Source organism: Amblyomma mixtum, chromosome 2, assembly GCF_055824585.1.
Source record: "Amblyomma mixtum isolate Tamu chromosome 2, ASM5582458v1, whole genome shotgun sequence".
Classification (NCBI taxonomy): domain Eukaryota; kingdom Metazoa; phylum Arthropoda; class Arachnida; order Ixodida; family Ixodidae; genus Amblyomma; species Amblyomma mixtum.
The window spans coordinates 258,126,810-258,140,368 of NC_143013.1; the positions used below are offsets into that span (position 1 = coordinate 258,126,810).

General features: G+C 46.2%; 1 protein-coding gene across 1 annotated transcript in view; it reads left to right on the forward strand.

Moving 5' to 3' along the window:
- Positions 1–8,640: 8,640 nt before the first annotated feature.
- Positions 8,641–13,559, forward strand: part of LOC149363674 (uncharacterized) — a 139,481-nt gene continuing 134,562 nt past the window's right edge. Inside the window, exon 1 of the mRNA XM_089573647.1 lies at positions 8,641–8,691. Within this exon, the coding sequence (XP_089429773.1) occupies positions 8,677–8,691 (15 nt within the window). The 5' untranslated portion in view covers positions 8,641–8,676. The remainder of the gene's footprint in view (positions 8,692–13,559) is intronic.

Below are 13,559 nucleotides of genomic sequence, written 5' to 3' on the forward strand. Positions count from 1 at the left end.
TTCAGCCGAATCACGCTTACTAATTCATCGACTGAAGTAGTCGGTTAAGAATGCACCTTTAGCTCCAGGTAATCGGAGCGTTCAGACTGGCTTTTCGACAGCGTCAGTGATCTCTCTCCCAACGTGTTGCCAAGTGCGCGAGTTTCCGGCCTTGCCCACAGCTTCGGCAGTGTTGCACGCTTTTATACGGGGACAGCGTATAGAAGGCCACCCATGTGCAACAGAGGTCTCTCTTTGCACGCCCGCTCCTCGTATATGGCGCCCAGTCGCACACGCATTTCGGCGCATTATGCGGGCTGCAAACTGACGGCTTGCGCTGAACGGCCGTCGCTCACCGCGACATCCTTGTGTGCACAATGCAGAGCACACACACGCACACGTGGGGATACAGTGTGGTCGCAGTGTGCACGCTTCTCAGTAAAGCGGGCGGTGGAGAGTGCGTTATCTGAGCTCTAGTCGTCGGCCTCAATACGCCTTTTGGTGAGCGTATGGAAGAGGTCCTTTGTCTCCCCCTGTTGCGTTTGGTGGTGGTGCTGCTGCTGCCCCGGGACCAGGCGCAAAACTCTTCCGCTTCCACAGCCAGCGCTTCCTGACCGGAGGTGCTTTCATGTGTCCGCTGCTCTGGTGGAAGGGGAAAAAAATGAAAAGAAGAAGAAGAGTAATTTCGCAACCCGAATCAAAAGACGAAATAGTCCGCTTTTAACTGAAGCGAGAGATTTGTTGTCGAGTTGCATCGGGCGTGCGCAGAGACGCGTGTCCTTTGCAGTTGGACACGGCTGCGATTGCGCATGTATGGCCTTTTTTTCTTTGGGGTGCTACGCGCTGCTGTAGCATCTGTTAGAAAATGTCGTTGGTCGATCACAGCGGTGCCGAAAGCGTAGCAAGCTGCAAACAACAATGAGTACAACGGAGAGAAACTAAACACAAAGAGTACAGCCCCCCCCCCCCCCCCTTTTTTTTTCTTTCTAGCGTTAGTGTCTCACAGCAATCCACCGCAGAGACGGTCGCAGAATCTGCAAGGACATCGTCGCAGGGGCCCGGAGCATAAGCGAGCTGGACCCCGTAATTGGCGTACATATTAAGCCCTGAAGAGTCTCTGCCATCATTGTTCCTCTCCCGCCTGTCTCTCTCCGCCCTCTGTCAAGCCGGTTCGTCTCTCTTCAGAAGGCGTGGTCGAGGTGTACACTTCGACTGGGATAGTTGCCTTCGAAATGATTGCTTTCTTCGGAACTTCCTCATTTTACCCTTTTCGACGTCGCTGGAATCGTTTATTAATAGACGAGGTTAGTTTTTTTCTCGTAATCATTAACGACACGTTTTTGACCTCATTGTGATCACAATTATCGCTCTATGTGAACAGCGTGTACACGGCTGTGACGGTACGCCGTTCGTCACAGTAACAGTTCAGAGAGAGGTGGGAACTTTGTATTGTAGCTTAGAAGAGAGAAGGAGGAAACTTTAATGAACAGGAAGGCAGGGAGGCCGGCCGGCAGAAACCTAACCCTGTGGTCGGGTTCTCCGCACTAAGGGAAATGAAGAGTAAAGGAAAGGAGAAGTAAAGGATATATCTGGATGTCATTCTTTCTATTCCGCTTACATGCTGCTTTACATGACTGTGCTGAAATATGACACACGCGCGCACAATACATGAACGCAGACACAAATGAGCGATGCCTTTGTCGCTCGCAGAGCAAAGAGTGTGCTCCCGCAAAGCTTGAGAAGGTTGTGCAGGGAACGGAACAGTATGCGTCACGGTGTTCTGAAGTTGTCCTCGTTGGCGTTATCTCTTACATTTTGGTGACATATTACAAACTTCAAGGGGACATATATTGCTAAGAACAGCCATTCTCCTTGTTACATTGCAGTGATGCGAAAAATAAAACTTTATTTAGGTTTGTTATCCTTTGCGAGACCTTTTCCGGTTCATGAAGTGAACGCGTCCACAAGAGAGAGTAGCAACTTTCAGCCAATGCATGGTACGGACATCACGTGACAATGAAAAAATGACATTGAGTGTAGCGTGGATCTTGCGATTCTTCGCCAAGGTCCATAATTACTGGCTACTGGCGTTTAAAAAAATTACATGCAAAAGTGGAGAAATACAACAGGACAATAGATGGGTATCACCTCGATTCTTCTTCAATCTTATTTATTTCCTTCTGGTTATTCTCGCCTGTCGTCACAGGCTCCAGCACCGGTGTACCCCTGTCCCATCTGCGGAATGGCCAGTCTATAGTGCAGCCAAGGATTTTATCATCCTTCACTTTGCCACGAACTGATCTCCCCTCCCCAATACATTTCATCAAGGCTAGATCACAATAACAAAGTCGGAATTCCATTTTGCAAAACCAATTCCATGTTTCAGTCATTTCTTCCGCGCACAGCTGCTGAGTGGAATCACCTTCCTGCATCTACCGCTACCATTACTGACAACCAACGCTTCAAAACAGCATTAGAAAACTTTGTATAAGTAGGAGCATCATCTTCTTTTTTTTTTAATTCTATATTCTTGTTGTTTTTTGTACGAGCGTTTTGTTTGTTTGTTTTTCACTGTATTGCTGCGCTGTATTTTGTGTATTATATACTATTAACCAGCACACCAAGAACCCAACAGCTAATAATGTATAACTAGGAGCAATCATTTTTGTATTACTAATTAGTTTGCTGCACTGTACATTTTTTTTCTTAAATTTTTGTAACCACTCCCCTCTATAATGCCTCTGGCCCTGAGGGTACACGAAATAAATAAATAAACAAATAAATAAATAAATAAATAAATAAATAGATAGATTTATAGTAAGGGGTCACCGTATTTACTTTGCTTGGATTTCTTCGCCTTATAGTTACGAGCATACTAGTAATTTATGCTGAGTTATGCTGAGAGTGAAGGCGAAAGGCTAGCAAAGCTTCCGTGCACTTGGAGACAGCGTAGTTTGGGACTGTTGCAGCGTGTTTCACACCGGTGTTATGATTTGACGTCTTTATATAATGGTTACTCATGTATTTTATGCTAACGTCTTAAAAAGCCAGATAGCATTAATAAACAGCTCACTAGGTAGACAGCAGCTTGCCGATACCGTTCACAAGAAAAGGTCTATAACTAATGTGTCCGGCCAGCACTCATCTATGGCGCCTCAGGTTGAGAACTAACGAAGCGGCTTGAAATGCGAAGAGGAGGAGCACGATGGTATATGGGAAGAAAAATTATAGGTGCAACGTTAGAGAAAGATAGTAGTGTTAATTAGATGGTGAACGCGAACTGTTTATGTATATAGTTGAAATTAAGAAGAGGAAATGAAGTTCGACAGGGAATGTGGTTCGTAAGACAAGAATTACTGGGGGGTGCTTAACGAACGCATTTGCAACTAATGCGTATGCAGTGCTACTGCATCCCAATTCCAGTTCATTTCTATTCTACTTTGTTTCAAAATATATTCTGATTCTATTCGAATTATGTTGAAATTTTATTCCTATTGTGTTCAAATTTTATTCTGATTTTATTCTACTCCTTTGTATTCGGGGCAGTTGTAAGTACTAGTACTGCCTATTACTGGTTAACATTTCGTTTTTTTCTCCGCCTTTGATGACGTCACGTCTTTTCGACCAATCGCAAGATTTGTAGTGCCACCTCTCTGTGGGCGACACCGGATTCGAGTGTCGATGAGCTATCTAATGATTATGCATTAATAACATTAAAGCTCCCCTATAAGTGGAGAAGAAAGCTGGCGAGAGCAGCAGAAACTCAGGGCGAAAAGATTACAAAATTTTCTGGCTTATAGTAGCCGGGACAGGCACAATCCAAGGAATATTGGGCCTCACTGGGAGGGGCTATATCATAGAGCGGGATTACCTGTGTGCTGATCAAGATGATGACGATGATATAGGTTACATAGAGTGCAAGTAAATAATTAAACATAACGGTACGTTAGTCGCTCAAAGTGCTTCAGGAGAAATCAAACCATCAAATCATCTTTAATATTCGTTGGTAATATTCGTTGGTAGTTAAGTGCGTAGTCAAGGTACTCACATTCTCAGAGGGACTCGTACTACGCATTTGGCACAAGTATGTTTACGCATCTCACTTTAAACCGTCTCTCTTCAGCTCGATTGTGCGTTCTTTTACATTTGCGGTGCTTGAAGTCTGCGATTAGAGTCATCATCATCATCAGCAGCCTGACTACGCCCACTGCAGGGCAAAGGCCTCCCCCATGTATTTCCAATTAACCATGCCTTGTGGCAGCTGCGGCCACCGTATATCCCCGCAAACTTCTTAATCTCATCCGCCCACCTAACTTTTTGCCGCCCCCTGCTGCGCTTTCCTTCTCTTGGAATCCACTCCGTTACCCTTAAGGACCAGAGGTTATCTTGCCTTCGCATTACATGCCTTGCCCAAGCCCATTTCTTCTTCTTGATGCCGACTAGGATGTGATTAAAGTAAATTAGAGCAAACTATGGAAGACGGCACATGGTGATGGTGTACGACTTTATTACATGGAACACCAAGGCACGATACACGGTAACGAAGGTGTCGTACTCACAGGCGAGCCTTATTGGGTAACCTTTGGGGGTGGGTAACCTTTGAAGACCACTGCGCTGCGTATATAAAACGGGAGCTTTTGCTTTGCCGCCTTTGATGGCAATGTCAGCTCTCCTTAATTACAGCTCGAATACTGCATGTCCTTTTGTGTGGCAAGTGGTAATTGCTTATACGACAGGCTTGTTTCCCGGCGCCCATGTTTGACACAGCTGATCCTCAGCTGTCATATAAATTATGTTCAACGTAAACGGCGGTGTTTTCATCGTTTCTAGCAAGTTGAACGACTTGTGTTATTTCTATTCCCAGCGATATCATTTTCACTCGCGCAGCTTCCTTCAGTCGTATACCTATACTGCGCTGCCATTCCGTTTCCACCCAGGGTATACCTTTCTCCCGGAACGGACTTTCAACTGTACGAGGAAGTTATATTCAGCCTTCCAATCCGCTACTCTTTCATATCAATCCAAACCTCAGAGCCTGTTTTCCCTGTGCCGTGCGACGACCTTCCAGCGCCAGCGGCCCGCTCCCGATGCGCGATTGTGCCTAGTCCGCGGCACGGTTCACCCGACAACTCTTTAAGCGGCCCTTCCGAGTTCGCGCCAGTCTAAAACCATCGAGTGCGCAGTCTCGAGCAACGACCCTTGCACATAGCGGACCAGACGACGACCAACGAACACCACAATGGCGCACTAAACGACCCGTCTGCCTCCTCTCCATGCAACTCTCGCAGCGCTAGACAGGTCCGCACCGTTGCCCGCGCGCGCCTAAGCGCCTTTAATCGAAAGCGATATAATCACGACACGCGCCGCGCGCCGTGTCGCTTTCTAAAGAAACAGCCGGGCGAGGCCCGCTAAAAATGGCGGTGAGGAAGAGGAGAAGCAGACGACATAGCGCGTGAGATAGGAGGAGCAGACGACGCTCTTCAAACGTGTCGGGGGAAGGAGGGAGCGCTGAAAGCGAGAGTGTGTAATACCGTCTGATGAAGCAGACGGCCGTCGGTCTGTTCTGGCCAGAGAGGAAGGGTCACGCATTCAGGGTCGCCATTTTGGACCCTCATCCGTCATGGTCCTCTCGCGTCGGTTTGCTGCTGATGGCGACGTGGGTGTCGGAGGTCAGCGGCGTCGCGGCGTCGCTGCTCTGATTGTTTTGTTTCCCAGGTTGACGTGCGAAGCAAGAGCGCTTTCGGCTGGCCTTAATTCGTAACAGGCCGGCCCTCTTCCTTTTCTCTTTGTGACGGCGCTTCGTCGCCGTTTGTGTCCGAAGAGGGCGTTGCCGTCGAAACGAGGCCGCCGGCTTGGGGCCGAGTAAAGCACGAAGTGTGTGCGCCGCCATTTTGTACAATAGAGATGCTGTTGGGACAGCTATAGATCGAGGCAGTGAAACAGCGATTAGGGGACGCGGGAGGGAACAGTATCGTACCGCGGCGCATGCAAGCAGCGGCCCTTTCTTTTTCTAGCCCGTTGTGCAAGTTGAGCTATGAGCTGGCTTCAAGTCAAATGCTGCTTGCACCTCGATAGATTTGCCAGAGGCGGGGATGAAGAATGATTTGCAGGAAGTTCTGTATATACGTCCTTGATTGAGTGACGGATGAGAAAGAAGATTTGTGAGTCGTGACATCTCCGTTTTTGTTCGTGGCAAATCAGTCATGCTGCAGAAAAAATTTAATTTGGAGTTCTGAAACATGGAGTTCGGCTAATCACCAAAGAATTAATAGCCCGTAATTCCACTGAACGATCTCCTTGTCCGGTGCTTCACTGCATATTCTACACATTCGAAAGTGCGTTCCTGGACTGGGGAGCATATGCTAAGCTCTCAATATCTCAAGCGTCCTTCTTTGAGCTAATAAGGAACAACCTTCCGGGTCCAGAGAGCGTCCGGAAGCTGGAGGCTTAGACACTCAGCGAAAGGGTTTTTACCGAAAGATGACTTTACTGCTAAAAATTACAAGAAAAAAAGACACTTTTGTCTCTCAAAGCAGAGGAGCAATTGCACAAATAACTCCTTGCTGACTGCATGCCGATGCATATTCGCGATGGACATCAGGCTTCTCCGCAGTGCACAGTGGCAAGTGGGAGGCGCATCATGACGTCACCGAAGGTACCACTGGTACATTTCGAACGCATAAACTTTTCCTTTCAAGAAAAAAAAAAAAACGCCACCGAAGGCAAAGGCCTTCGAGCGTTGTTTCGCTACATCCAACTAGGCACGGCATGGTGTGGTTGAGGGCAACAGAAATTTAAAATCTTACCTTTCGTGACCTCACACCGAGCTTCTCTGCACTCCTCCAGTGCTACGAGGAGAAGCCTAAAATTTAATCGTCGATTACGTCACTATTTTAATTGCTAGCGTAAAAGTACTTTGCAGGCTTTACCTGCAGCCTATATAGATTCGAATCCTTGAATAGCACGGAATTCACAAAAAGTGGTGCAGTTCCCCTTAATGTCGACACAGTAAGCAATGCCTCACGTTCTGCACACACAGCAGGGAGCTATTCCTGGTTATGCACGTCACAGAGCTGTTATGGAGCCCCTGTCGGACTTGATGTATCAAAGAAGATATTTCGCTCCCTCTCTCTCTCTCTCTGCCCCCATTTCCGGTGACCTTTCGTCGTGGTTCACCAGCGTGAACTACGGGCCAGTGTGCGGAGACAGCAGGACGTTGGCTGGCAGGAAGACGGAACGGGGGCTTAGGATGATGTAAGGGTCACCTCCTCAAAGGCAACAGATACAAGGACTGTGTCTTGTCCGCTCTGTCCGTCTGCATAGTCTTTTATTTGTGTGCTTGAGCTTGACGTCGAAGCGCGAACCGCTTTTGGACGCAAGTCTAAAGTTGGAAGTCTAAAGACACACAAAAAAAAAGAATGTACAGAACGAAGCCTATATACACTGTTATCCAACGAAGCCACTGTTATCCATAGCGATGGTTCAACAGCGCAAACACACACAGACCAAGAAGGAGACAAGACACATACACAGCGCTGAACTTACAACTGATTTTTTATTAGGAAGAGGCATGTCATAATACACACACACGAAAAAACAGCGCACATGCGCAATGTCAACAATCTCCTGGTACTGAAAAAGTTAAAACCGACAAGATATGTTCCCTGTAAGACTGGCATAGTTTATCAAATCCCCTTGTCCTGCGGCCTTACCTACATAGGCCAGACTGGCCGCTGTATTAACGTGCGGCTCATGGAGCACGCTAATTCTTTAAAGTAGAAAGACACTAACCTAGCGAAGCATTGTTTCACATGCAAATGCACGCCGTTTTTTGGTGACACTGGTGTGTTGTTTTGTCATTCTGACCAGCGCACTAGAGAAATTGCTGAAGCCTTGCATATCATCCGGAAAGATAAAGGGTGTGTGAGTGCGCTATCTGTAACATTATCTGTCAGAGAAATGAATATGCTACACAGTGGATAGCGGTTCTGCTGATACACATGTGCTTTTAAAGCGGTTTTACCTTTTTCAGTACTAAGAGATTGTTGACATTGCGCATGCGCGCTGTTTTTTCGTGTGTGTATATTATGACATGCTTCTTCCTAATAAAAAATCAGTTGTAAGTTCAGCGCTGTATATGTGTCTTGTCTCCTTCTTGGTCTTTGTGCGTTTGCGCTGTTGAACCATCACTATGAATCTACACCAACTAGCCCAATCTGCAGTTCTTCCACTGTTATCCACATATGCGTTTGTGTCTGCAACGCAACGTGTCTACGAAACTGGCCTCGAGCTCCGTACCACGTGAAGCCTGAATGTTCGCGCTTATATTGGTTCTCAGTGGACATCAACCGTCACGGAAATAATGTGTTGTGAACTGCGTATCCTACACCTTTACGCTTGTCTTTGTAGGTCCTGCTTACGTATGCCCCCCCCCCCCCCCCTCCCTCCCGCTTCGCACTCTTTCCTGGTTCCCAGAGTTGCTCATTAGTCCACCATTGCCCACACTGGAGCGTATTAATGACGAGAGGTTATTTGCGATCATCCTTCCTTAATTATCGTGCAGCCGCTTTCAAGTGGCCGTAAACCGCAGTCAAGTCCTCCTGAGTTCTCATTTTTTCTTGATCCTGTAATTTATTTCCATTTACTTTTGTCTCCTTTCAGATCGTCGTGGAAGAAGTCTACGTGGAGCCTTACGAAATGGAGGCTTCCGAGGTGACGTATCACTTTTTCTATATTTTCCTCTTAGTGAGCCCCAAATTAAGAGCGCTAATTTAAAGATGCGCTCTAAAATTTGTCTGAAGGAAAAACTTGATTCGGCGGCACATGTTATGTTTCCGTCCTCATGTTATAACTAATCATGCGTGTTCTCCTAAATACTTATCTATGCGATGTAGTACAGAGTCTGCAGAAAAAGGAACTCAAGACTGAGGTCGTATGGGTCGAAAAGATGCCTTGCTTCGTTCATGAGCTACAAAGATTTCGGTGTCGATGCATTCAGTTTAACGTAGTTGACTCTGCACATCGTACTGTTAATACAGGTTTGAATCCTACGGAGAAAGGAGCCCCTCAGAAAAATTAGCCTGCCCACAGCACCTGGCGTATTGCACTCTGGGACTAATGATATTTAATTCGAGGCATTTTATATTTTTGTGAAATTTGTGACCTAAAATTGGACCTAAAGGGAAAAATAAATCTCCACGAGTTTTCAATTAATTTTGGGAAGTAGCAAGGAGATGAATGGAATTTTCTCGGGCTAAAAATATTTTCGACAAAAGATCAACATCACAGTCTGGTCCAGGCCTAAAACCAGCTACAAACAGAGAGATAACGGCGCGACCGATGCCAGTGCGATAATCATTTCTTTACGGCCGCATTCGAGTTTTATCCAAGTGCAAGAGTTCTACTGCGCTGTTGTTCTGCACACGCCCTGTTTTCAAGAAATCGCGAAAAAAAATTGAGATATCAGGCCAATAAGGCGATCAGCACTTAACCCCTCCGTGCATGTCACCTCACTGATAACGCGTTCACACTATTGGTTCTTCGTTCTTCGATGTACTGCTGCCGTTAAGGTACGACGTTGGTTACGCTGCAGGCGTTTAGCTAGTCTGCCCAAAGTTTACGGAAACAAAAGAAGGTGGTTTCACCTGGTGTCTTCTCTAGTGCGTCTCGTCAATCGTCTTTGTGCTTGGCTGAAATTCTAAGAACGCGCTTGATACCGCGCCGTTGTACAGAGCTTTCTTTGGCCGAGCTGTACCACAACCCAACCTCAACTATTTTTTTCCACTTCCCGACGTTGGTGTCTCGACCTGCACGGCGGATAGAATGATTCGGAAGTAAATATGACAATCATGTTGAGCTGACATTATAGACTGAAATGGAAAAGTGAAGTACGAGATAGAAATCCATGCAAGTAGTTTATATATTACTTTCCTTTGCCTCCACTAAGAAGTGCATTCTGACTAAGTGAAACTTGAAAGTGGATTAGCAATTTTTTTCTATTAACACGTAGGAGAAGGTGACTATGGCTGCCAATGTATTTTACTAGACGCCAGTGCCTGAAATACTTCCTAAAGTGCGGAAAAGGAGAACAAACACTTGCAACGGGTAATAACTCAAAAATTTCTGCGCTTTGGTCTTCATTACTCAAGATGGATACCATTGATTAATGAAAAATAACACTTAAACAGACAGTGAAAACCGTAGGGATTTTACTCACTGGTGCCGGGAGAAGTGTTCGAGATAGGGATTGTCTTCGGTCCATGTGAGGGAACTTAAATAGAATTAAGTTGCATAATATAGGCATATATTATAGTACAAATCTAATATTAGAGTGATTTAATGATAGGATTTAAATGTGTCACTAGTGTGCATGCCTTCCCCAATATCAAGAAAACAAGATTTTCGTCACGTTGGCAGCGCTCACAACATACGTGTTTGCCAGGTCCGCTTTGTTCACATCTTCAGAAGAGATTTCGCACTATGAACGGAGTCTGTCAGCTTCCGCTCCTCTGTGGCAGGGGAAAAAAATAATAAGGAAGTGACGATGAAATCCTTACAATGATGCGTGCAACTCTGTTCGGAGAACATAATGCGTATACGCCGGTCGAATGGTTGCGACACTCGTAATAAAGGTCCACAAAAAAAGAGAGAAAAATTGAAACCAAAAAGAGTAAAGGACGACGCACGACATTTACTATACGGACATTCATATATCACGAAAACAGCTGGGGAACAGAGAAAGTAATCTAGACTGAACGTATTTTCAATTTAGGTTCCGTAATGGTTTCGCTGCTCTTGTGTGCTGTGACGTTTGTTTCGCCTACTCTCGACACCGGCCAACGAACATTCAAGCCACGTTCGCGAAGCTATTCTTTCCAGCGAAGCTCTCTTGTATACGTTAGGGCACGGAAAACACTTATTTCCCGCCATTTATAGTCAATCCTGCACCGCAAACGTGCTCACGCACGCAACAGATCCGCACCAGGGATAGACAGAGGAAAGAAGAATGTCGAAAGTGAAACGCACGCTTCCGGCGCTAGGCGGCGGTACGTACTCGCATACTCTCGAACCGGGATAATAATAATAGGCGACGAGACTGGACGAGCTGAAAGAGCACCACAGCCGTCACGGATGACTTGCCATTCGAGGAGGCATGCCGCACACAGATAGAGAGAGTGGGAAAGGGTCGAGGTCGAAGCCGAGTTTCTGTCTTTTGTTGTTTTTTTATACGTTACTTCCTGCTCGCTCTGACTGCCCTCTATGCGTGTGACTTCTTTTTTACTTTGTTCTTTCCCTTCCCAAAACTCCCTTCGTTCTCCTTTCTCGCCTGTTCGGGCGAACGCCGAAGGACGCATTCCTGCCGCCTTTGTTAGTTTGTGGTTCGCGCTTCGCCCGCCGTCTCATCCAATTCTTTGTTTTGTCATCTCGTTTTTTTTTGTTCTTTCCTTTCCTGCTCGTTTCTGTCGTTTTGGTTCATTGGTTCGCTGTATCACTCGTACTCCCCCCCCCCTCCCCCCCACCCCCCCCCCTTTCCAAGCCCTCCTTCCTCTACAAGCCCTCTTGCGTCGCTGTCCGTAATGAGCGTGTCGTCGTCTGCTACTTTTTTGCTCTTGCGCTATGCGGCGGCTTTTATCGCACAGTTTGATCGTCTGCGGCGGCTGGTGGAACTAATTCCCGCCGCCGCCCCGGTGTCTTTTGTGGTGCTGTGAGCGCGAGGCCCTCCCTTCCTTTCTTCTTTGTACGGGAGTGAAATGTACCGCGGAAATGCCATTGTTTCTTCTTCGTGCGCGGTGGTGAAGTGAAGGCGCCGGGCAAGCTACATGCGTCGCTGAATGGCAGGTGAGAATTAACGCGCATTTTTCGCGACTGCGTGGTTCGGTGAAAAGAAGCCGGCCTTTTGGTGTGTCTAAAAATGTGAGGGTGCTACACGCGGTTTAAATTTAGATTGGAACGTGAGCCCGACGATTCAAATCTGCAAAAAAAAAAAAGAAAAAAGTGCAAAAATTAATTCTAGAAAGCGGATCTCGGTCGGTATTGGGCACAAGCAGTGTCTCAGTTGCAGCCTTTCGCTATGGCACTGCATACTTAGGAGAGTTAAGAGAGCAATGGTCACATGATGAAACCTTTCGTTTTCTTGCCCAGCCAAGTATGCCTAGTTTGTTTTTTATATTTATTGCTCAAAACCGAAAGACAGTGTGGTCTTCTCGGGAGGTCGTCAGATGCAAAAATAAAATGTTCTCTTTGCTTGCGGCCAAAGGTTTGTAAAAATAGACAAAAAATAAATGTATGGATATTGTACGTACAGTGTTTCCCATCAGTATTTGTTCTGTCCGATTGTGTCCCATTAAATTCCTGCTCTCGCTGTGTGGTTCCTATCAAAAAGATAACGTAACGAGAATTAACTGAGCTTCGTCTGTCCACACATTCCCTTGTGGAAAGAAAAAAAAATGGCAAAAACTTTCAGTCGAAGGGATATAGGCTTTATTCGGGTGGGAAAGCAAGTTCTTGAAGATACTATTTTCTTTCTACCTTGATAGCAAATAAATAATAACTTATCTCTAGCGCATATGTCTTATGACTAATTAGTGCTTACGTCATTAATTATTTCTTCCCGCACCCCTTATGGATACTGCTTACGGCGCCCAACACTCAATGGGGTCAGATATTGCTATTATTAGCGCATCGACGTTTACCGCATTAGAACAATCACTAGTGAAAAGCCGAAATTAAAACAAAATCACCCGGACCTAATAAATGATCCGCATTTCAATGGTGGTCAATACCCAACTAACTTCAGCGTGTCAGTAACCCGTTTGTACGAAATACTCGATTGCCCGAATCAATACTACTCCAGTTTTTGCCACCACACTTTACCCAAGCCTACATCGCAGCAACATGGATGCCGCGTAATGCGAACGCCAAAAACGAGGTCAAACATACAGAGACAGATGGCTCCTTAGTAACCGATTCCTAATGCGCCACAAGCATTCTAAGCGTGGTTAAATGCTGGTTAAAGCGGACAAGTGTTTCTATAGTGTTATCTATAACCATGGGGTAAGTCCTTGCTTTGAGCCGCACATTTGTCACTTCGTTATTTTTTTTTTTTACTGCGACAGCGATATCGAAAACGCTGGCGGTATTTGAAGATAATACGAGTGCCTGCGTTCCACCTACCAACTGCTGACTCGCGTTGTACAGCGCGATGACCGTGAAGCTTGTGGTTCGTCATGAGGATGGAGGAATTCCTACCCCGAACTAAACCGCCGAGGCGCGCGAGGTTTAATGGAAGTCTGTGCTGCTTGTCATGTGTCTACGTAGCTATAGTACAGGCCCAGCCAACAGGAAACAAAAATAGAATAAATCCGTGACATATCCAGAGTGACGGTCACCTGCCACTCCTCCACGAACTGCGTCAATGCACACCTGTACATATCCCTCACTCTTTTGAAAGCGTTCATGTGAACTATAGACCCTAGCGGCCATGACTCCAGTTGCGGCTATATATTCGGCTGTATATTCGTTACGCAGACTATATGTCCAGTTCGAGCTCCGCAACACAGCCATGAGCTATGAGCATCGTT